This window comes from Photinus pyralis, unplaced genomic scaffold, assembly GCF_008802855.1.
Source record: "Photinus pyralis isolate 1611_PpyrPB1 unplaced genomic scaffold, Ppyr1.3 Ppyr1.4_LG3b, whole genome shotgun sequence".
NCBI lineage: Eukaryota > Metazoa > Arthropoda > Insecta > Coleoptera > Lampyridae > Photinus > Photinus pyralis.
In genome coordinates, this window is record NW_022170510.1 from 24,576,995 (window position 1) to 24,602,057 (window position 25,063).

The window sequence follows — 25,063 nt, forward strand, 5'->3', positions numbered from 1 at the left end:
AATTGTTATTTTCATTTGCTATTTCAATGAAATGTGGCAAACATGTTTAACATACTTTTAATTCGGCTCATATTCAATAGCACTGATCCTTGAACTCGTAGAAATCGATTAGAGAAAGTTTGACATCGCTATCTCTTTTCGTTCTCGAGTTAGGCGAGGAACAGACCGATAGACAGACTGCTAAACCATCACATAAGGGGAATTTCGATTTCTTCATCTGGTATTCGCTGCGGGCTATTTTCACATCTTGTTTTTTGACACTGACCACATGTACATCCAAACCATTCTTTCGCAATTACATTTCATTGCACCACGACCAGCTTGCGGTTACATCTTACTATGCGTGATATACCTACTTTCAGGTGCTTTTCATCAAAAGATTAATGAAGCGGAAATTGCGCAAATCCCACATTTTTGTTGCCGTCGAGGTGGTAAGTCAGTTTCGGATTCGGCAGCAGGATTGCTTTTTTTGCATAAAACAAGATGATTTGCTTCTAGAGCATTATTTTTGGGAATTTTATTATTTATTTATTATCTTTTTAAAATCTTTGTGATGGGAGAGAACTGACTTTTGGATTTAATAAATTCCTATTACATTAACATCCTATTACAACTAATTTAACTCTGATCTTTGATATCGAAAAATACGCAAAAGATGCTTTATCGGCAGCTTTAGGCAACGACCTATCCTACGCTTGGATTTGATTTTTTGTGGTTCCAGTGTTTTGAATTTGAATTGAATTATTTTCACTTTCCACTTTAATAATACAACGTCGTTTCCACCGTTCCCTTTGTTCAGCACAGCAGTCTAGCAGTCTAGTTCTATTACTTAATTACATGGTTAATTTATATTCATTCATTGTATCTATCTATATCACACAGCGGGCAATAACGGTCGAATTAAATCGTCTTCTCAGATCTTGACCTAGTTTATGTTTCCCTTTCTACAAAAAATTAACCTTGCTAACCTGAGACGTTGCGTAACATAACGGTTCAATTAAACTTTCCTCTGTCGGCCAATACCGAATTAAAAAAGGTGAAAGCAAAATATCTCGTCCTGCAGTTTGTAGTAAGGTTTTTATCTGTAAGCCTTATAAAAACCATATTTTACTCAGACTTCGACGTACATACATAAAACATACTAGTGCGACAACAGAGGGATGCATCTGATGATTGATGAAGTGGCTTTATATTAGAAATGGAGCACCTATTGATCGGCAACGACCTATTACCTACCAAATTGTACCGGTAAAGAAATTGACATACTGCCCGAATATGACAACAATTAACGATGGTGAAAGTTCTGGTAATTTCCCATAATACTAAAATTCATGAATTATTGAGCATCGCTAAACCGCCATCATCATTACCTAAATAAATCAAAAGAACCTACCTATATCCCTGGCATTAATTGTATTTAAAAGTGAATACAACGCCCATAGTTGGGGAAACACTTGCGTAGTCTATTCACGTTAAACAATAAACAGTATAATACAATGAAGGAATTAATACAGGATCTTCCTACGCCAAAATTTCGAAATTTCTTTAGCAGCTGGTTTAGAGGTTAAATATTCGCTTTCACGCAATTGTTGTTTTCAAATAGAAACCATGTTGCACACATGGAACTGGTTTTGAAATGATTATTATTCACGATTAAACGTAATAGAAGATACTAATTAAGCGTGTAACATTTGGACAAATTTCGGGTTCTTCACAAACCAACACTATCGATTTTCGGACTTCTGTTTCAAGTGTCTTCGCCTATATTCGCGATCGGTTTTGTATACATAAATAAAGATTTCATTTTTATCACCCGCACGTTAGTAAGAGAGTTATTGGCATTGGGGTAAAAAATAACCTCCTATACTTTTTTGACAGAAATACATGTTGTGATCTCGGCCTGTCGGTGTGTCTATCTGCCTCTGTACTATCATTTCCGACTAAACGGCTAAACCGATTGGAACAAAATTTGGTACACATTACACATTATATTCTTAGACATAAAAGGAAGAGTTAAAGAGCCTTTGAGCGGAATCGCGCATACGTACATAGGTATGCGGATGGTATCTGTGCTAGCCACAGATTTTTTTTTCTTTGGGCACGGGATTACCTATACGTAACTGAACGAAATCTGATCCACCTAGGTATTGGATACTACGGAAATATTGGAAAAGTTCAGTATTATGACGATTTGAAAAATTTGGAGTTTAGGAAGAGGAAATATGAACTTTTGAAATATTCTTTAGAAACTAAATCGAGACTCTTTTATGTATCGCTCAAACAAAACTAATTTTTATGCCTAAATTTAAGGTAAAACTTATTAGCATTAACATTACATTAGGTGTTTTTTTAAAATTATTGTATGGAATTTCCTAGAGCGATATCCAGGCATCAACCATCAAGATTGAAGTCGCTTACATCATTCTGGGATCAAGCATTCTTAAAAAAAGGTATTAACAAAGAAACTGAATGGAAACTAGAATGATCTACTTCAGAAGTTTTCAATAAAAGTATTGTTAAAGATCCTACAACTAGAATTCCTAGTTTCCTCTTCCTAGAAATCTCCGGTGTAAGGTAAATCGACTAAGAACTGGTATTTGGTACGCGATGCTGTTTAAACGGATTATAACCCCTCCCACCCACCCTTATTATTATTATTTTAGCCGTTACGCAGCAAGGTAGGAAGGTTCATTAAATCCCAAAAAGGCACAAAACCTTCCCCATACTAATTTTATAGACAAACTGTAAAAGCAGCGACTAGTTTCGACCAACGGTCATCTTCTGGCTTAAGGAAATTACATAATAACACTTTTTCAAACATTTAGAAGTTTTTAGAAAGTTTTATTCTGTAATTTCCTTAAGCCAGAAGATGACTGTTGGTCGAAACTAGTCGCTGCTATTACGATTTGTCTATTAAATTAGTATGGGGAAGGTTTTTTGGGATTAACGACTCTATTATACACAACCCCATTTTGAGTTTCATTACACCATGGATATAGGTAATTTTAAGACATTTTAGTTGGAATAAACTGTACACCTACCTACTCTTTAAATTAAATTGTGTAAAAAATCTGTACAATTCTGTACATTTCGCTAGGGTTCGGGTTGAGACACAGAGATGGTTACACTAATCCTTGTTTTCTGGCTTTCTTTGTCGCGAATGCTTCAACCAAATCATTAATGGTCGATAGTTTGTGCTATATTGTATATATTCTAATCTCTTTTGGGTCATCGGATTTACGTCTTACTTAGTTGGACGGACAGACGAACGGTCAAAACGAAAACAATAGCAAATTTTTTTTTAATTCTTAAAAAGTGCGGTAAAAATGAAGCTGAGCTTATAAACGCGCGCTCTACTGTATGGCGTAATTTTGTTATTTTTCCTAGGGGCAAAATTAGCCACCTTTTGCAAGGCGCGCGTCTTCGAGGGGTAGTCGACGTTGGGCGCCCAAAGGTTTCATAGATCTGCAATCGCGGTCTTTCTTTCTCGTGTCGCGAATAGAAACTCGAGCTATGAGTACTGTCCAAAAATTGAGTACTATTTTGTGGCGAGTTTTTAATGAAACCACCAAAATGCGAATTGCGAATGAACGGGACCTCGGAAATGGGTACCGACAAAGGAACGTGGTAGTGTCCGCCAAGATCTTAATGATGGTGGAAGTTAATTGTCAATAACATAAGAGCGACGATCAATTTGTATAAAATATTGGAAATGTGTTTCTTTAATAATGTGATGTGATAAAAACGAGTAAAGATGACGCTCTTCTCCTTCATAGATAGTCTAAAATCGGTTTGCTCCAAACTTTTATATATTGAAATAATTTTAGTTTGTATTGTCGTTAATTAATCCGTATCTCCAATACGGTTTATATGACATAGTAAAAGTGAAGACACGCGGTTGAAGAAAATTTCTATATAAGGTCGGCCGCAAGTTTCCCTATCATTATTAAAGTTTCGTAAGACTAATTTTACGGTAAGTAACAATAATTGTTTGTAGTAACATCTTGCAACAATCGCATGTGAGCTAGTAAGAAAAAAAATTCAAGGCCTTGCCGCATTGACATTGTGTTACAATTTGATTACCTATACCAGATGCAAATACTATCTGGGTCATTATTAAGTGAAAGTAATTCGTCATTCTAAATAATAATCTCAAGAACCGTAGGTGCAGTGCGTGTTGAAATACTGAAGAACTTGGAATAGGACAAGGAATTACGTAATGCGTTAAGTATGGGGTAGAAATCAGAAACACCGGCGTTTAATCAGTATAATTCGCAACTTTGAGACGACCGGTGTGTCACCCGTGAATTTCTCATGTACCTACTAAAATGGAGGTTAATTTTCTAATATCTGTTCTCGGTGCTATTACATGCTTTGTAGTGATATATTTTAAATACAGTTTTAATTATTGGCTATCGAGAGGGATTCCGCAAATTCCTCCCGCGTTCCCATTTGGGACCATAACAAAGGTATTCTTGCGCCAGCAAATGTTAGGGGATAGAATAAGGGAAGTTTATAATATAATGAAGGGACACGAATGTGTGGGTGTTTACTTTTTTAATCAACCAGTGCTGATCCCTTTAAGTCGTGACCTAATGAAACACATTTTAACTAAAGACTTCCAAGCTTTTCATGATAGAGGGATTTATTACGACGAAGACAATGATCCTTTAAGTGCGCATTTATTTTCTTTAAGTGGAGTGAAGTGGCGTACGTTAAGAAATAAACTTAGCCCAGCATTTACTTCGGGAAAACTAAAATTTATGTTGGAGACGATTTTAAAGTGCGGTATTCAAATGCAAAACGTCCTGTCTGATTTGGCAGAAGTTTCCAAGGAAGTCGAAATGAAAGATACTATGGCTAGGTTCACCACCGATGTCATAGGGTCTTGTGCGTTTGGATTAGAATGCAATACCATGAAGGAGCCCAATACAAAATTTAGACTAATGGGACGAAGAGCTTTTACGCAAACGATTTCAGATATGTTACGCATCATACTAATTTATTTATGCCCGACGTTAGTGAAGCCCTTCGGTTTTGGGGTGTTCTCAAGTGAAGTAACTGACTTCTTTAAAAATATTGTAAAGGACACCATGGATTATAGGGAACGTAATAAAATTTCGCGCAAAGACTTTTTACAGCTGTTAATACAATTAAAACAAAATGGACGATTGGATAATGATGACCATTCGAATAACGAAGGGTGCGATACGCCCGGCACCGTGCTAACATTCGACGAGGCTGCCGCACAGGCATTCATTTTTTTCCTGGCGGGTTTTGAAACCACGTCAGCGACGATGAGCTTCGCAGTGTTCGAAATGTGTGTGAATTTGGACATACAAGAGCGCGCTCGCCAAGATGTCCGATCAGCTTTGCGAAAATACGATAATCAATTAACTTACGAGTGTCTAACCGAAATGCCATACCTTGACACAGTAATATCAGGTAACCTCAATCTTTTCGTGTTTAAACACTAATTTTGTCCTCAAATACCTTAGAAACCTTACGCAAGTACCCTCCAGCGCCGGTATATGCACGCAAAGCGACGGAAGATTACAAAATTCCTGGTACAAAGATGACAATACCGAACAATTCGCCTGTTTTGTTGCCAATATGGGGAATTCAGCACGATCCAGAATTTTGGCCTAATCCGGAGAACTTTGACCCGGAACGATTTAGCGAAGAAAATAAGTCGAAAATATTAGATTACACTTATCTACCGTTCGGAGAAGGACCCCGAGTGTGCATTGGTAAATCTTCACATTATTTATACTTTATTTATGAGAGAATTCACAGGCTTTCTTGTTCATTAAGATCTTAATTGGCTGCAAATTGTCACTAAATTTGCGACGCAATACCTGTATTACTAAATGAAAGTTGATTACTTACAGTTAGCTTGTCTACTCATTTAAGGATCTATGAGGATTGAAAACGGTCTTGGACTACTTGTATATCTACGAATTGTAATGGTATATGCAATATCTAATTAACCTGTTCTATTGCATGACCACAAAGGATTAAAGATATTTAGAGGTAAATGAACGTACCGTAAAAAACAAATGTTACATCATGTAAACAGCCTTGACCTAGTATTTAAAGGTTCTATGTTAACTTTTTTTGTTCCTTTGATTCAATCTCGTGCACCAGTGGGAAAGTATTCCGAAATTCAATAAAAAAATTATGCACTGGACTAAGAAAAGGCCGATTTCACTTTGCCTTATTGTATCATAAGTTTACCGAACGATTATATTTGCTTAACACAAATTCGAATTCCTGAAAAATAAATTCGTTTTCACTTGATTTCATATGACGTCCATAGAGGTCGACTGAGTTGAACTGTGAGTCACCTACGAAGTTTACGATTTGTTGCCAAATTAAGTAATAAATATGTATTTACGAATATTAAAGTTTGTATGAAATGATGAAACAAAATTTTAAAATAATGCTAATTTCCATCTCCTCAGTACAAAATGTGCTACGTGAACAGAGCCCACTGCCCATAAATTGTACCGTTGGCCTAATTTAAAAGATATATAATTGGCGTTGTGCTTTACTCTCATTTTACATCAATCGTTAAATAAGATTCAACATTTAATAGCATACTATTACCATTGAATAAGTAATTGCTTATTGCAGCTCCAAAATGTTTGTTTGTTGGGTATGTGTAAAATGATACCGTTTATGAGAAAAAAAGTACCTTTTGTTATTCCACGTTTTCGTACTAGTTCAGTCAATTTGTATTTTATGGTTACCTTTTGTAGAAGATTTTATTTTTCCGAATGCTTGAATGGTGAAGACAGTGAAAAAAACTAAGTTTGCCAATGCGAGTAAAGTCGGGAGAAGTTTCTGTGGTCAAAAAACGATGAAAATGTCTGACTTTTTAGGTTTTTCCGAGGGTTTTTCTGAAATAACTCGCCAACCGCAATACTTAGGTAAAATCATGTTTTATTCAGAATTGTAGAGTATATAAAAGTACCTTTCATTTGATATTTTATTTGGTCCTCTACCGTCTATAGTTTGGGTCTATAGGAGATACATCAATTTAAAGTTTCGTGATTTCTTCAATTTTTGAAAATAATGCAACCTATAAGATGATGCAAAACCTCGAGAAGATATGACGTTTATGAGGTGTTTAGAGTCTAAACTTTTTACACCCCTACTGTCAGCCCTCTAAGTAGGGTTGCCACCCCTTCAATCATTTTACATCGAACGTTGGATCGAGTGACACATCATTGTAAATGGTTCTTAATTTCGTACACACCTCTGGTTTATTTTTCAAATTTGAGCCAGTCGTTTGTAGGATACAGGGTGTCAAATCACAAACAATTCAAATGGATATTCAAGTTCGTATGTGAGTGAACACGTTTATCAGAAATATTTGCTACACAAAACAATCCAGAAGAACATAAACCACGAGAAATCAACACAATGAAATCTCCTAATAACCCTGAAAAATTTAGACTCATAAAGCTGGTTAAAGCTATCCCTATTGTGAACAACTGATGAATTTTGTGTGATATGTCAGATGCCAGTGTTTTAGATTGGGTTTTAACTCGGTTTTTAGCTACTAACGGTAAAATATTGATACGGTTTTATTTCAGTGGATCAGACGTACTTATGTTGCATAGTTTGTTGTATTTACCTAAGCCCTACAGTCAAATGTATCTTCTGAAATAGTCCCTCGAACTTAAAAAGTAAACCATAGGTGAAATTAAGAGCCCTTTCCAGAATGGTGTGTCACCTGTCACCCCACCCAACGTTCAATTTAAAGTTATTGAAGAAGTGGCAACCCTGCTTGGGTTTGACAGCAGAGGTATAAATTTTGAAGTAAAAGATGTCCCCCTTCCAACCAAAATCGACGTGTTTTTGCGTTTTTGTCAAAAGATTATTTTCTTGCTAGTTATTCCGTCTGGTTCGTATTCGTTTGGGCTACCCTGTATAAAAGCTAACTCTGAAAAAAATAGGTGACAAGAAAGAACGTGGCCCACTTATTACTGAATGTGACAAAGAGGTACAGATATTCGTATATTGGCGAGTTATTTTAGAAAAACCTAAAAACCATTGACCATAGAAATTTCTCCCGTCGGCATCGGTCGAATTGGCAAACTTCGTTTTTTCTGTCTTTGCCGTTTAAACAAGTCGGAAAAATAAAATCGTCTACAGGAACTTTTGTAACCATTCAGCATTTTTGAGTCTACTTTGACTGTACTATACTTCTGTTTTTATCAGTTTTTGTCTCGCATTTTCGGTCTAGTTCCGAAGCCTATCTGAAGTAGGTACTAGATTTTCACTAGAAGTCCATAGAGCCCATAGCAATCATAGTGACCCACCATATTCTCATTAACTGTCACTAAAAATGAAAGGAAGCTGAAAAAGACCGTTTCAGGACTAAATATAATAAAAATGTCAAAAAAATCTACTTCGGGATTTCGTAAAGATACAGACGTAAATTGTGCAGTTCACAGTTGAATCGTAAAACTTATACAATATACAGTGTATCTGAAATTTTAGTAGTAGCGAAATAGCATAATCTAAATTATAACGATTTGAAATTAATGTCTGCCAACTAAACAGTCAAAGTATGTTGATCATTAGGGACCGGATTTCTTTGCAGATTATGCATGTACGTAAGCACTAAACATATAATTTCTTTGAAATAGCTTAATATTCCAAAATAATCGACATACAACTCAAAATATAAATACTTTTCTCTTAAGTCTTTAACGCCAGCTGTGTTTTTATCATTTTCAATAGATTAGGCATAATTCTTGTACTTAGCTCAATATCTACCATTTGTTCTATTAATCTCCTGCTACACACATCGAAATCACTGTATTTTGTAACCGCATCTCACGGAAGACGGCCATTTCTTTAATCAATTTGTACCTGCTGTGAATGTGGTGCAACACAAACGACCTATATAAGTTGAATGGATCATGAAATAAGATTCATACGAATATAATTACTGATTAGTGATTAGCATGGCATTTGTGACGACTCTGGTTAAAGTAAAACAACGTTATGGTTGTTGTTTTTCAATTATATATTTTAGTGTACTTTGACATGAAATATGTGCTGTAGAATCAGGATTTTCTGAAATAGGCATACAGTATTTAATATTTCAAAATATGTATTTAGAAGCACTTTCATTAACGCATATTGGCCTCATTAATCCATACAAACGCAGAAACGTAACTATGCAATGTTTGTTGAATGCAATTGCATCCTGGTTTAGCAATAACATGGAGTAATTACTTATACTCTACCTGAGTGAATTGTCAGTTTGTTATTGGAAAGATTTACCTTCAATAGCAAATTATTTGATCTAGTTCAGTATATTTTCAACTGGTTTTTGTTTCAAAGTAACACTGTAATATAATACTTTAAAGTCTAAAGAAATTTTATTAATATGCAAGGAAATGATATGAACAACTTAACTTTCCCCAAAAGATATCTTGTGCTTGTGTAACATTTATAAATTCTGTCAACAGCAATTCATATACCTACTTACTATTAATTAATCCTTATTGCCAGAGCATTGCATATAATTAATAACTGTTTACGAGGCTCTTCGCTAAAGCATTAAAATTTAACGGAGTTTATAAATCTTTAGAAGATATTTCGAATAGAAAGTATATTAACTTTATTAGTAATTAAATTACTTTATCTACTGACAGTTTTAAAACTCTATCAACATTTTGTTACAATGTTCGAAAAAATCGCAAGATACCTACTAATGACACCTCATGTTGCAGGTCAGCGTTTCGCCTTGATCCAGATTAAAATTGGACTTAGTTTGCTACTGAACAATTTTAAACTTACGCTTAATCCAAAGACTCCGTTACCATTAAAACTGGAACCCAAAGGGATCGTAATTACACCTGTAAGTGGTATTTGGGTTGAGTTAAGTAGACTCGATGATAGTTAAAAGTTGGGACAGCTGCGCAAACATTTACATTTTTATATGATTTCAATTCAAGGAAGTTGTTCACTAGAATAATTATAGAAAACAAGATACTTATACTTATACTGTAAGTTGGGTAATTATTTAACACGAATAAACCTTAACAGAAGTGAAATGGAAATTATTATTTATGATGGATGGATATTCGTTGACTACATTTCTGCAAAACAAAGATGTAGATAAGTAAAGACACTCTATCTCTAGTAGCATTTCAAGCAACTAAATGACTTCAAGAAAGTAATAACTGTGGTTTTCCTATATAAATGTGGCCAAGAGAAAAGGTGGACATTAGAGTTAAGGGGCTATGTACCCCAAAACACAGAAACAGGATTTTCACTAATGGAGTAATGTATAATAAACGTTACTTTCTATTAAATCGGTTTATTGTTTAAACCTTAGAATTAATTACATAGTTTAACGGAATGCGATGAATACGATTTAAATAGTTTTTGAAAACGCAGGTTATTCGATACTGCTTTCTGAAGATAAGGCTCTTGTGGCAATTGCTCGCTTTAATGTTGCTATCTGAAAAATTGAAAAGAAAAATCATTCGATAGTAACTACAAATTTTTAAACTTTCCAAGAAGCACAATAATTAATCATCTTCAATAAGGTTATTTTCACGAAGAGATTCATTATGCAAGCTGAGTTTTAACGAAAGCACTTTATACTGAATTAACTTTTGTCTCAACCATTGGCGAATTGTTGCATTTACGTTATTAAGATTAGTCTAAAAGCGTTTACTACAAAAAGTGCTACAACTACTCGCAAAAATACCTCTTCCAGTAAAGATTTTTCCTTGGAAGCGGCACGTTGAAGAAGTACTTTAATTTTATCCAAAAGTTGGGATTTATGGGCCAGTTCCGCTTTAACACGGGACATTTCGTCGGCGAGCGTGTTAACTTCTTTCGAAAGTTCCCTCTGCTCTAGTAGAGTAATTTTCTTATTTGTCGATTTTAGTAGTTCCTCCAGTTTGGATATCTCCTGAATTCTTTCAGCGTATTGTTCCTTTAGGCGATTATAATCGAGACGCAGTTTTTCGTAACCCTAAAATCAATATACGAATCTCATTCGCCAATTAAATACAATACTGACTTTCTTTTAGCGGTACGGGAGTTGATCACACAAAGAGTTGTACGCGTTCAACGTGTGTTAAAATGTGGATTACTTTAAAAGCATGGTTATCGAAGCCACGTAGGTACTCAAGACTTCCAAAATTTGCTTTTCTTCTTTAATCATTTTTCAGTAATTATAACACAAAGTATGAAGTATGAAAGTATGAAACTAACAACTTGGCGTGTTTTTGATTCTCTTACCCCAATATGGTATGCTCCTTAATGGGGGTGCGGATTTTTTTACCCGAAAATAACGATTTCAGAATTAGTTTTCAAATATTTCACATGTATTTTCATGTTCACATAGCTAGTTTTGAACATGAGAATTTGTTCGTGCCCCTATTTATGCGTGCGCCAGCTTGGGTTAAAAATAGTGAAAAAAATGCTACCACGAAAAGAACAATTAAAAAAGTCGTTACTTTTTTAATTGTTTTTTCGTAGTCGAAATCGGGGAAAAATGATTAAATCAGCTGAATTTTTACGCGGACGAAATCGGGTGTTGAAAGGGGTGTAAAGTGGTATTTTGCAATTGGCGGCAAAACTACTCGTATTAATTTTAGGCGAACATGTTCGAAGTAAAAGTTGTAGGGAATAAAAAGGTGAACAATTTATGTATCTATACATTTTTCTCACTTAATTTCAAATTTTCCGGGAAAAACCGGAAAAACTTTTTTTTTGTTTTCCATCTGTATGTTTGCAAAAAAAATGTCGTAGAGGTCTGAAACTTGGAAAAAACTTTTTTTATACGTACGTCAAATGTGACATTTCGCTGATCATATTCAAACAGCGAAGTATCGTTTTGTTGTTAGGAGCAGAGAAGCGGAAAACAGGCAGAGAAGTCAAATTTCTCTGCCTTCTTTCCACTTTTCTATGCCTGTGTTGACTAGCGGTTTATATACAAAAATTTCCAGCATACTAATAAACAAAAATTTAGTGTTTACCACGGACGAGTGAAATCCGCTGACACGTCGGAGATATTTTGTGCATTTGACCTTCTCAATGCGCCAGATTGAACTTCGCGCCCTTGTTATATAATAGTTATTTGTATAACTAGAGAAGAAAGTGGAGTTTTTCAACTCGAGTTCAAAGTTTGACACATTAGCGCAGTGAGTGTGCCCAGTGCCAATTGAACGAGAGTTGAAAAACTCCACTTTCTTCTGCACGGGGTAGCAAAATTTTGGTAAAGAAGTTTGATATTTTTGCATTTTAATAGGTAATCTTAAAATTAAAAAAATTTATTCCGATAGAAAAATTTCGACAAAATCGCAAAAAAACTGAAAAAAAACAGTTTTACGATATATACATGTTTTTTGACATGATAAAAAAACGTGTTGCCTCCGTGTTAATAAAGATTTTTCGAAATCTGTCTTCTTTCTTCTCTCTAATGTTGCCAAAATAGCTTCTTTTGTTCCTTATGCTCAAGTACCTTAATTAACACAACTTTATTATTTCTTTTTTTTGCAGTTTTACCGCAAGAAAAGCAATTGGCAGTAAACTCTAATTCTTTTGCTTCCTGAACAATTTGTTTCCTTCACTGACAGACATGATCTTCCTGCATGTTTTACAGTTGATCCGATACGGTGGGCCTGTTGAACGTAGCTTTGTAGGAATTATGAATAAAAGCCTCATGAAATTTCTTCCAGGTTTTATATTCTCAATGAACAACTTTTGTATTAAAATTTTTTTCACAACCTCAAATTTTTGGAAAAAAAGAAACACTTTTTTGTCGAAAAATTTGAGGTTATGTGAAAAAAAGTTTAAATATAAAAGGTGTTTGTTTATTCCCTACAACTGTTACTTCGAAGATTTTCGCGTAAAATTAATAGTTTTGCCACAAATTGAAAAATACCAGCTCTTTCAACTCCTGGGATTTCGCCCGGGTTTTAATTCTTTTTCCACACTTTTTACTCATTTCACCTGCATGAACAAATCGGTTTGGATCAAGAACTAGTTTTTTTTTTAATAAATTATATTAAAAATTATTTAGCTTGGACTAATACAATCTACTATCATTATATACTCACCATGCGATCTGACGTATTGCAAATTTTTCCAGAACTCCCTAATCTCTTATTTTCCGCTTGAAGTTTTTCCACAACCCGCTTCAGTACAAATACAGTCCTCTCTAGTTCCGAGATTTTTTTATCGCTTTTCTGTGCATGGTCTCCCGAATCTGATACAACATGTTTACCTTCATTCTCCGCTTTCAAAACTTCTATGTAACTAAAATAATATTCAAGTTTTCAATACAAGTAAAATGCACCCAGATACCTTTCCAAGTGTTGGATCTGCTCGCGTAAATGAGGTGTATCGTTCGCGTACTTTTCCAAATCTAACTTCAGCTCCAGGTTCTCAGATTCCAAACGCAAATTTAATTTTTGCAGATTTTCATTGATGGTATGTAAGCGTTCTATCTCTGCGCGAATTTCAACGTTGCCCTAAAAGCTCCTCGTTAAGGCCCGTATTCATATAGCGAACGAATTCGGCCGAATAGATTTGTTCGGCTAATGTGCACGTACAACCAATCACAAGCCAACGAACATGTTTGCATTGAAGACTTTGTTACGCATATTTTCTAGTGTCTACGGCTTCCCAATGGCAATGGCTATACATATAATGCGCATACACCCTCGAAAATAAACGAATGCTTGAGAAAGCAGTCATTCGGAGGTATGCCGAATTAGTTCCCTATATGAATACGGTCCTTTACACCACTACTAGAAGATTAACATAAAGTTGTACCTTATTGGTCACTTCTAGAATAGCAATCTTCTTCTCTTGAGCTTGCAACTTCTCTTCCAGCATGGCGGCCCCGAGACCACCGGAATGCAAATGCTGCATTTGTAATCTTGACGATAAATTTTCGTTCTCTAATACGAGTCTGTCATTTTCCAAGTGTAGCATCTCGACGCGTTTGGAAATTACATCGTGGCTGGTATGCCGCAAACCCTTAACTCGGCTCTCGAGGGTATGCTTTTCTCTTTCCAATCTTTCAATCAAGATCTTGTAACCCGCACATGTCTGGTTTAACTTGTTATAGTCTTCGCATTTTTCTTGCAGTTTCGATTTTAGTTTTTCGGCGGCCTGTTGCCAATATTTTTGTTTTTTCCACTTTTCAAAGTCTTCGGTAACTGTAATTTTATGAGCGCCATTAATTACAAGTTGTTTTTCCAATTTGTCACGTGTGTCCTCCAACTCAGTTTCCAAAGTCTTGATTCTCTTTTGTAGACGTTCTTCTTTGTCACTTCTATCGCTTCTTGCAGATAAAGGCCTACACAAACAATAATTTACAATTAAATCATGCAAGTTTAGAATTGCGTAGCAAGACGTTCTGTGGAAATAAAGCACAAATCTACAGGTTGCAAAAGAAACCACGATTTGTTTTCAGTTATATTTCTAAATAAAGAAGACATTAATTGAGAAATCTCACTTTTTCAATATCTGTTCCTTCAGATTACGCAATTCCTCCTTTGCCTGCCTTTCTCGACTGATCACTTGTTCATACTTTCTCTTCATAAGTTCATATTCTTTCATCAACTGTTCATTAACAGACTCCAGTTCTGATACTTTTGGTGATGCCAATTCTGCCCTTTCAAATTCCTTTCGCTCGCTCTGTAATATTTTTTCTTTTCAGTTAGAATAAATCAATATTATTTACCTTTAACCGCTTAACGGCAGAATTCAATTCACGAATCTTTTCGTCCTTTTCTTTTACAGTGTTACTGTCAGGTTCAAATAAATGTAGTTCGTGACGATGCTTACTAATCAGCTCTTTCAGAGTAAAAATTTCAGAACGCCATTTTTCTGAATCTTTCTTATACACCATGATTTCGTTTCTGTGCTGCTCTTCTAGACTAAAACATAAATTATGATCAGTGACCTCTGTAACTACAGTATTTATTTGCGATTTTTCCCGTTGAATTATGGGGAAAAAAAATTTCAAAGCTTAAATAACCGAGCTTAGAAAAACGGTTTAAATAAATTCAGGGCGGCCTCGTGGTCCAGAAATTTTTTTGAAAAATGTGCATTAGCTATCAAAGTGGAAAAAGTACGGTGCGTCAAGTGACTAACGGGCACGTAAAAAAATCCAAAAGTGGCAGTGGAATGGTTTAAAAAGCGAGTGGTCGTTCCGATCAGTACTCATCACCATCGAGCGTATAAGTTGTAATCACAATTTAGCTAAAGAGTGCCAGTTCACCAAAAATTAAAGTGTAAGGTTGTAAAACTATGCCAAGGGATATGTGGTAGTGCAAAAAGCTCCAAAATGTGCAGTATCCATTCAATCCAAAGACCCCGTTCGCTATTATAAATAAACGTGGTCGTAAGCGAATTCGTTGGGAAACTTTACCTCGTATTTGTGCAGTATAAAGTAAAAAGGATGTCAAATTCAACAGAGTTGCAACAAAGAAAAGTTTTTGTAAAATCAAATAAAAATAAAATTCATTAGTGCCGCTAACGCAGAAGGTGGTTTGGTGTAAAAACTTATGCGTATGCAAAATGCACTTTTTGGACCAAATTCCACTGACCAGCCAACGAATCAACATCGAGAGCAGATCTGTATTGTCCAATCAATCTTCAAAGTCCCATTCAAAGAATAGTCGCCGAAAGATTGTTCCATGCGGTAGGGTTTAAGTATGCAGTTATTTTGAAAACATCTGATATCCACCCCAATTTGATCAGTAAAAAAGTTATCAGTAAGAATTCCAGATCATCCACGTCGAAGAAAAATTGTAAACAAAGGTTAGTCGTACTCATGTATTTTGTCAAATTTGCTCGATAACTTTAAGATCCATTGTCAAAGATAAATATTGATCTGTTGTATATTTAGTAGCAAAATTTGAAACAAGGGATCTTAAAGAATTTGGAAAAGTGTAAAACTTAAAGAAAACGAAGGTAAGACCCGAGAAGTTAAAATGACTCATCTAATGTTAAGTTAACCGCCATAAATTGTCGATACAATTGGTTACATACATGAATCTTTAATAATCCAGAGAAAGAACGTCCTACGCCTTTGACCAAAATGACACAAATCAAGATAGTGACTGGAAACAAACTCAAACAACAGGATGTGGAAAAGGAGTATATCAATTTTGAAAAAGTTTCAAGGCCAAGCAACAAAAAACCTCTTGGACGTGCATTTCAAAACCGAATTTAAAACTACTAACAATCCGAAAGAAGAAACCGATACTATAACGGGTTTTGGTCTTGGAACAAGCCAGGTTACGGGGCTCTTACTTGCACTCAAAAACTTACTTTGTTCTCAGTTGATCAATACTTTCCAAACGTTCATTTGCCAACTCTTGCCATCTAACAGCTTCTTGTCGACAGGCTTGTAGTTGCGAAGTTAGTGTTGAAACGTCTGTATGTAAAGCGGCAGTGTGATGTTCAAGGGCGTGTACTTGGTTAATATATTGTTCAATCGCCGCTTTGCCTGGGTGTTGGATTGATGTCTCTTGTAATCTGTAATCAATATGTCACTAGTCAATTTATTTGAAATGAAATAGTTAACTCTTTGTACGCTTTTTCTTGACCAGAGATGATATCCTGTAGTCGTTTCAGCTCCTGTTGCGACCGCGCGGCAGCCAAACTGTGCTCGTCCCTATCACGCTTTAAAAGCGTTTGGTATTTCAACACTACCTCGTCCTTCTGCGAGTTATCGTCTTGAAGTTGCTTCAAGGAGTTCTACAAAAGAAATTAGCATAGCATAGCAGAACTATTCTGACACAATAGAATACCTTTAAAGATACAACCTCTTCGGCCACATGAGATTGCTCGACAGTATTGACCTTAGTACCCTCAGACTCGGTCTTCTTCAATTTATTCTGCAACTCTAAAATGTGCTTTTCATAAAAAGTTATTTGACTTTGCTTATCTCCAATTTGGGTTCTAAATAAACTGATGTTCATCTCCAGCTCAGTAATTTTACTTTTCAGTTGATCTATGGTGGCGCATTTTTCGCTGATTACATTGTCAGAGGCGTTTAATTTTTTTTCTAACTCAACTATTAACGCATTAAATTCCTTGTCGCCAGAGAATGCTGCAAGTAATTCAGATGAGGTTTGAACCTCTTGTTGTTTAAGCACTTTTGGCTCGCTGTGAGTCAAAATTGGAACTTCATGGAAAGGGGATGTTGCTGTACACTTATCCTCCCTTTTCACTTCATTTGAAAGGAAATTTTCAGAATACAGGGAGCGCACTAGTGCTTCTTCTAAGCTAATTATTACGCCGTCTTGGTTTTTCAATCGCTCTGTTAACTGTTCCACCTGCAAGTTATTTAACTCTATCTGCTTGCGGTATCGCAATTCCTGCAACAAACATATTCTACTAAATAAACAGCAGAAACAGCTGGAAGTCATTCACATTTAAACTGGTTAACAATCGATACAGCTAAGTACTCGTTTCATTACCTTAATCAATATAGAATTTCGTTCTTGATACCAGTTTTGAATTTGATTCATTGCATCGCCGGAACTTTGCACATGTTTTATTTTTAACTCATCCACCAACTCAATTTTTTTCTTCAATTCATCATTCAAGAGCTCACATTCATGTTTTTGTCTACTAATGCATTGTAATTGTTCATAAGTTTTTTGTTTGTCATTCATTATTTCTCGAAGTTGACTTATAAATGCCTCTTTCGAAACTAACGGAAGACTTCCCAAATACTGTTGTCTTTGGAGATATATAATAGTTTCTAAATTACTGCAACCAACAGAAATATTATTAATTAATTAATTAAATAAAATGAATAATACCTTATTTTGCGGTCATATTTGGCACGCAAATTTTCCCTTTCCAATTTTTCCTGCTGTAGAATACTTTGACACATATCATAGTTGCTCTGGCATTCCAGTAGCTCATTGTCCAGTTCTTGTAGTTTCTTATGACACTCTGTCTCCGACAGCCTCGCGAGGACAACATCGGAACTTAACCGTGCAATTAACGCCTTTTCGTCACTGTTAGATTGCAAATCCAAAAGTTGATGCTTTAAATTTAGAAGCTCCATAGTTTCAATTGCCCGCTCGTTGGTATGTGCCTGCGCAGATTTGTGCAAAGCCTTCAGTTCAGACTTCAGATTCTCATTTTCGGTTTGTAACCGCCGTAAATCTCGTTCGATTGTTACCTTTTTCTGTTCCAACTCCGTGAGGGTTTGCAAATCAACGTAAGTTATGAGGTTGTTCTCCAAAGTAACGAGATTTTCTTGAAGTGCCAGATTATTTCGGACCAGTTCTTCTCGATGCTTTTCATGTTCTTGGATGCGTTCATCTGATTTTTGTAACTGTTCTTTGACCAATCCGTATAGACTCGTCATGTGGTTTGCTCTTTGTCGTTCTTCTATTTCGTTAATTTCAACCTGTGCCAGTTTAGCGGAAAGCGTTTGCAAATCATTCGACACAGAAATCGACTCTTGAATGTGTGCACTAATTGACGTTTTAAGCAACTGGGCTTGCAACTCCACGTTGTGCTTTTCGAGATGCTTAATGGATTCATTCAGGAAAATAGTGTTTTGATCACCCTTACGTTTAATGATCTCGACATTTTCTAAGGAAGCTCTGTATTTAATTGTTAGGTTATCAAAATTTGTTTGTAAGTTATTCAAAATTTGGCGATCTACCCTTCCATCAATAGAAGTATCTAATATGTCCAACTTTGCGTTTAAATCATTTTTTTCTTTGGTTAACTTCGATATAACATTTGTTGAAACAAGTTCTGCATTAGCAAGGTTGGCCTTTAACTCTTTATTTTCCGACGAAAGTCTAGTTTCTTCATTCTCTAAAAACACGCATTTTCTGTTCAGCTTTACCATATTTGCTGATATTTCTGCGAATCGTTTGACCTTTTCATACTCGTCCTCTTGCATATTAGAAAACTCTTGCAATTTTGCTTCTAGCACCGCGACGTTTTCTTCAAGCTCTCTTATGGTGTGACCATAACTTGTTTCCTTGCCTTCCCATACCTTCTTTTCTGACATAAACTGGTCGTATAGCAATTTTACCTGTTGTTCGCTTATTTCAAACCTTTCTTTGTATTCGTCAAGTTTTTCAGTCAACTTTTCAGACATTTCTGCTTGCTCATGGTAACCCTATAAGTGAAATAGATTTATTCCTACAAAGCACTAGCTGTTACACGTACGCCCAATGCATTTAGTAAATGATTATTCAGATTGGATACCATTTCTTTAGCTGACGACGACATGTTTGATGGCAATTCTTGCACCACTACTGCATTTCGGTCACTGTCAATTATTTGATGTTTGGTGCTGAGCTCTAGTCTACAGTATAACGCATGTACCTATATCTGTGTGCAAAGTGCGCTAATCTTACCTCGTAGCTTTGAGTTGTTCTCTCAATTCCTTGTTTACTCCTTTCATTGTGTGAAGCTCTGCTTGTAATCGCATTGCCGGATGATACCAACCTGATATATGTCTTGTATCTAAGGTACAAAGTAATTTTTCCAAAGTTCTAGATTTTATCTCATTCTGACTAGAGTCTAGATTTACGCTTAAGGATGAATTCACACAAAAGTACCAAATACTTACCATTTCTTGCTTGGATACTTTCCAATATTTCATGAAGACCTTTCCTAAGACCTTCATTTTCTTCGAGTAACTCTACGTATTCTTGTTTACCTTCAACGCTGTGATTATCCAAGTCCAGCTTTACATTGTGAGCATTTGAGTTTGTTGCGTCTTCTACATTGGAGATCATTTCATTGGAATGAAGTAACTTTAATGAAAGAGTGGAAACTTTGCGATTTAACTGTTGTATTTCGGATTTTAAGTTTAATTTATCTTCTTCCAACTCCGTAAGCTGTTTCTCTAATTTATCAACACTTCTGGATTGCTTGTGTTGCTTTAGTAGTACACCTGCTATACTGACTTCTTCATCCTCTGGTACACCCAGCTTGTTTCTATTAAAATTATAAGTTTGATGATAATTTTTATAGTACTAAAGCTAAATGTGTAAGACTAACGATATTAGGAAAAAGTTTAGGATATTGCGAAATGAGTTTGTGTAATCGTCATACGCCCCGAATTTAAATTATGTCGATTTCAAATTTCATTATATTAGCAAGTAAAAATAAAAACCAATTTCACTTGAGCCGCTGCTTTCTCTCTTGAATTTTAATCGCTTACCGCAAGGCACTATTTTCATTCGCAATACAATCAATGGAGGTTTGTAGTTTGTTCATAATCTTTACGTAATCCGTAATTTGTTTATCTTGTGCTCTAACTTTAGACTTGAGGTTTTGAACCTCTTCTAATCCCTTCGACAGTTCAATTTGGCCGTCCTGTTTGAGTTTATCCAAAATCTCGTTAATCTACAAAGCAATCCCTTATCCTCTTAATTAATTAAATTATTTCTTACCTACGTCTTTTTGTTTATTTTCGACAAGCTGATCTGCATACTTAATGTTGTCCTGCAATTCTTGGCAGCGTTCATGGGCTGCTTTTAGTTGATTTTTCAAATTCTTGATAATTGAGCTAGATTCATCAATGCGTCGAATGCAAGCGTTCTTTTCTGAAGTTATTTGATTAATTAACTTAGTACTCTTGTCCATCTCCTTCGTAGCTTCTTGCAATCGGATTCGTAACTCTGTTAACTGATCATCTCGTTCACTAATGGCCTTGTTTAGTACGCCGACGTAAGCCTTGTCTTCACTGCCGTGATCTGGTATACTCATTTTGGACGAGTACACACTAGTTTGCCTTACTTCATATTTTAACCTCTTCAATTCCTTGTCTTTTTCCTGGAGTAGTGTCTAAAATGTATGCACACTGAGAGTTATGTACAAGAGACCATCGACAGTTTTACTTTCCACTCGTCAGCACGTTTGTCGATTGCTAAAGTAAATTCGTCAATTTCTTGATCTCTCTGTTGCTTCTCTTCGATGAAATCTTGAATCTGAGTTTGAAACGCTTCAATCTCCATTCTTAGATGATTGTTAGTGTCTGCAACATGCACCATGTAATGCAAAAATTGTGTCTAACTGTCTACCTAATTTATCATTAAATTCAACTTTCAACGCAGAGTAATCTTTGGTCATGGTTGACAGCTGTTTGGACGCATCCAAAAGTTCGTCTTTCAGTTTAGAAATCATTTCCTGTAACACGATGTTTTCTTTCTCAATAATCTGCAACCCCTTCTTTAATGAGTATATAGTCTTCTACAAAGTACTAACCTGAATGTCGTCGAGTAATTGCGATATTTGTTTATTTTTGAGCTGTACGGTTTGCACTAATTCCTTATATTGGTCGGTGGTCGCTTCTGACATATCCGAACGACTTTCGTCTCCCTGACTTAAAATAGATTGAATCTCCGATTTAAGGTGAGTATTTTCTTCCTCGACAGCTGCTAAATTTCGTTTGCACTACATGTGAAAATAGAATTATAGTGAAAATCAGATGCAAAGTATATTGTAACCTTTTCGAATTCAGACCTCAAGTTTTCGTTAACTTTTAATTGTTGCTTTAATTTCTGTTTGAGTTCTTTGTATTTTCGTTCCAGTTCTGCAATTAAAAGACGCATTCTGTTTATATGAGCAAAGTGTAACGAGAACAAGAGCCCTTTAGTGGTGTTTATTTAGTTTGATTGGCGGAAGCTATTAGCAACCATTTTGGGGCGTATTTTCTTGGAGTTGAAGATAGTAGGAATGTCAGTCGTGAGATATACGTCGTGTGAATAAAAAAATGTAATTAAATCGTCCGCCGACCAAAAGTACAGCTGGGAAATAGTTTTTCATTAAACAGAGAGTGATGTCGACGGATGTTTTTCTATATATGTTTTTCCATAGTGTCGCAGAGTTCAATGGTTGTTGAGCTCGAGGGTGTCAAAAGTTTAAAAGAGCCATGATCGCTTGATAAAATTTAAGAAGTTTTGAAATGTATTGAATTCAACTATTTATTTTATTTTTTTGAATTTGCATTTTAAACGAGAAAAGAAACTCTAAGTAATTTTAAGATTTTCTTGTTTTATTTTTCGAATGCCTGTGCGCGCGATAATTTGTCAAAACAAACTTTGTAAGCTTTTCTTTCATTCAGAAATTATGTTTTAATTTTTTATTTCAAGTGTTTCTGAATAAATTTTTGTCATTATCAAGCAAGTAATTGTTCGAATCCTTTGTGCGACTCGAATAGGGTTTTCCTGTCAGATTTTTCTTCTCGTGTTCAAGAATTATGTCAGGTGTTTGTGTAGTTAGTTCTTTGGAATTTTCGGAAGTTGATCGAGGCTACTAAGCCTACCAAATCATTAATTTAGGTTTTTCTTTGTAGCAGATGCCGGAAGTATACGAAGAGCAATTACAAAAACATTTTAATGAACTTTATATTTAATAATTTTGGATTGGCTTGTTTACTTGTTACATTGTTTAATAAAATCAACTACTTGGCCAGTAGGAATTTTTATGAGTTTAGCTAGGAATTTTGTCACTTTGTAGTGATTGTAAAACCTTGTTTCATTGTTTAATCATAATAAATGTATTCAGTTTGAAATAATTTCTTGAAATTTTCATCACATTTAGAATTCTTTTTTATCTGTGCTAGCTTGGGAAGTAAAGTATGGGAGGTGGGTCCAAACGTAGTAGCAACGAAGAGAAGTAGAAAAATTTCACAAGAAGAATCACAATCCCAAAGTTCTCTATTAACAATTTTACTTCCGTTACACTCATTCGCTCTCAAATATGAGTACATTAGAAGTGTACAAATGTACGTTTCCTACAGTGTAGACATAGAGATAAACCAATAGATCTCTTTTTTGATATTGCCAGCAAAAATAAACAGATGGATCTTTGATTGCTGCTTCTGTATTTAAAAATGTATGTAAGTTCATTAGAAAAGCTATATCGCATAGGCCTAAAGGGTAGTGTAGAACCAGTACTGCACATTGTTAGAAAAATTATGTTTCCTATTAGAAATAATTACAATAAATAAGGGTAAATCATTGAAAACGGTTACAAGAGTACTGAGTGTGTAAATGCTATGTTATTAGACAACCCAATGATAGTTTATACGTCCATTAAATCTTAATAAATTAATTAAAGGACATTACTTGCAGATCCTACTGTTACATGTTAACTGCAAAATTAGCAGGTCCTTAGTATTATCAAACAGTAAGGGTACTCTTTGGTATTATCACGTCTGTGGTATTATTTAGCACATTTGGTGCTACAAATAGTTATTACAAATTCAGTTAGACAAAAACAGAAAATTACCCATTACCCAATCGTTACTAAGTAGTAATTTTTTAGGAACAGTTTTGAAATTATGTGCGTATGTGAAGTAGCGACGGGTAATGCTTACTTTTTCGTCACTTACCGTCATTAGTGTCAAACGACATTTGAGACCTTTTTGATTTTAAACTAGGCACATCTTCTAATGATTCTTGCTTCTTTGCCTCTTCTTCGCCCTGCCGAACAGCTAATTCATCTAACTCGGCGAGCAATGCTTCAACCTGCAAAATATCCCCAATATCTTAGACGAAGAATATGAAACAACCCTCATACCTGTTCAGATTTATGTTTCATTAGCTCTTGGCTAATTTTAAACAACGCATCGTATTTAGTGTAATCAAGTTTTTCACTTTGACAGTCAAACCATGCGATTTTCGTATATAAATTTTCCTTTTCATCTTCATCGAGATTATCGGGTGATATAGACAGGATATATTTCCAATCCATTGGGCAGAAATGATAAATAAACGAAGAAATGTTAAGTTGCACGTCAAATCAACTGAAATATACGAGACAAATAGGCTAAATCGATATGTTTGTATAAAGTGTACGCGGTTTCCACAGTAACTCTATATGACTAACTTAGGGTGAGTGATTCTCAATTACAACAAATGAGACATTCATGTGGGGACTTCTGGAGGGACCGCAATTTGTAATTAATAAACGTATAATTAACAAAAGATTTTGTTCGTGGAATTTTTACAACTTTAACATACGCACTGCATTTTATACGTAGCTAAAATCCAAAGTCCTTACAGTTGAAACAAAAATTTTAATCCGAGCTCTTGGCCAAAAACTGAATACCTCATTCAATCAATGTTTGCTAGTGCGACACGACATTAAAGTTTCAAATACAATACGATTCTCTGTGGCCCCATTTACACTATTGTCTACAATATACCTAACCGAGAAGGTTATTTATAATAAAAACCACTAAAAACGTAATAATCAGTTGCAATTTTGGAAAACCTGGTACAGACAAATTTTGTTGATAAAAATGCATAAAATGTAAACATTTTATACGCTAATGAACTAGTAAATGAGACATTCAGTTCGGATGTCAGAAGATAAAAAGCAGGGTAAAAAGTTTATTGTTCCAATAGTTAACATCCATCCGGAGCCGGCTCAAGGTAAACGTTATGTGTAAGCAACCACTAAAGTTTGCTCTCCTGTGAACCTTGTGAAGGGTTGCAGATTTTCACGGGTTCGTTGTGCAAATTCTTCTTATAAATTTCTTCGTCTTGTTATGTTGAAGTAGTTTTCGCACTTACCTTTCGGTACTTTACTTCCAGCTAGGTTCGGTAAAAAATGATATAAAATTAGGAAATAATTCAGTTCATCCAGCTTTCACTGATACATATCTCATTAATTTTCAATAAATTGTAATCAAAATTTGAAAAAGTAGTGGATTAGAATTTTACACTCCAATATGTTTTGGAGAGTTTATGTAATGCAAGCCTCTCTTTGAAAGAAATATCTCTTTTTACTCCTTCTTGCAGTACAGTAATAATTCCAAAGCTATTTAAAAACATTTATGGGCTATGTCACCCGTTTTAGCTAGCTGACTCTTTTAACTCACATGCAATTATGCAAATGTAGATAATGAAACATTAGGTGCCTTTATCAATGCTTCAACCGGGGTCGCGGACAGGTAAGCGGTTGTCGTCTCCGATTCAAATTTCCTCCGTTTTTGTTCTCTGGAGGATTTTGCGTAGTGGTTTGGCATTGTGGGTGATCTATACTGCTGTCCCCCAAT

General features: G+C 35.3%; 2 protein-coding genes across 5 annotated transcripts; one reads left to right on the forward strand and one right to left on the reverse strand.

Annotated features, from left to right (window-relative positions):
- Positions 1-4,293: 4,293 nt before the first annotated feature.
- On the forward strand, positions 4,294-10,013 carry LOC116166955 (cytochrome P450 6A1-like). The gene is made up of 3 exons (XM_031482177.1): positions 4,294-5,445; positions 5,499-5,750; positions 9,756-10,013. Exons 1-3 carry the CDS (start codon positions 4,329-4,331, stop codon positions 9,926-9,928), a joined length of 1,542 nt encoding a protein of 513 aa, XP_031338037.1. The 5' UTR covers positions 4,294-4,328; the 3' UTR covers positions 9,929-10,013.
- A 359-nt stretch (positions 10,014-10,372) lies between these two features.
- LOC116167298 (centrosomal protein of 290 kDa) lies at positions 10,373-23,837 on the reverse strand. Of its 4 annotated transcripts, none has more exons than XM_031482627.1 (24): positions 23,581-23,837; positions 23,393-23,528; positions 21,504-21,589; positions 21,262-21,450; positions 21,078-21,213; positions 20,895-21,031; positions 20,452-20,841; positions 20,216-20,400; positions 19,619-19,989; positions 19,404-19,512; positions 19,213-19,351; positions 17,835-19,162; positions 17,487-17,781; positions 16,815-17,384; positions 16,589-16,761; positions 16,333-16,539; positions 14,738-14,933; positions 14,510-14,691; positions 13,822-14,350; positions 13,351-13,517; positions 13,104-13,302; positions 10,742-11,011; positions 10,545-10,694; positions 10,454-10,489 (listed from the first exon to the last, which is right to left on the reverse strand). In XM_031482627.1, the coding sequence occupies exons 1-23, from the start codon at positions 23,752-23,754 to the stop codon at positions 10,560-10,562; spliced, it is 6,303 nt and encodes a 2,100-aa protein (XP_031338487.1). In that variant the 5' UTR covers positions 23,755-23,837; the 3' UTR covers positions 10,454-10,489; positions 10,545-10,559. The 4 variants fall into 4 exon arrangements, with proteins under 4 accessions (XP_031338488.1, XP_031338487.1, XP_031338486.1 ...); XM_031482626.1 differs by having other exon boundaries at positions 19,404-19,569; XM_031482628.1 differs by lacking the exon at positions 10,545-10,694 and having other exon boundaries at positions 10,373-10,489; positions 19,404-19,569.
- Between the last annotated feature and the right edge of the window lie 1,226 nt (positions 23,838-25,063).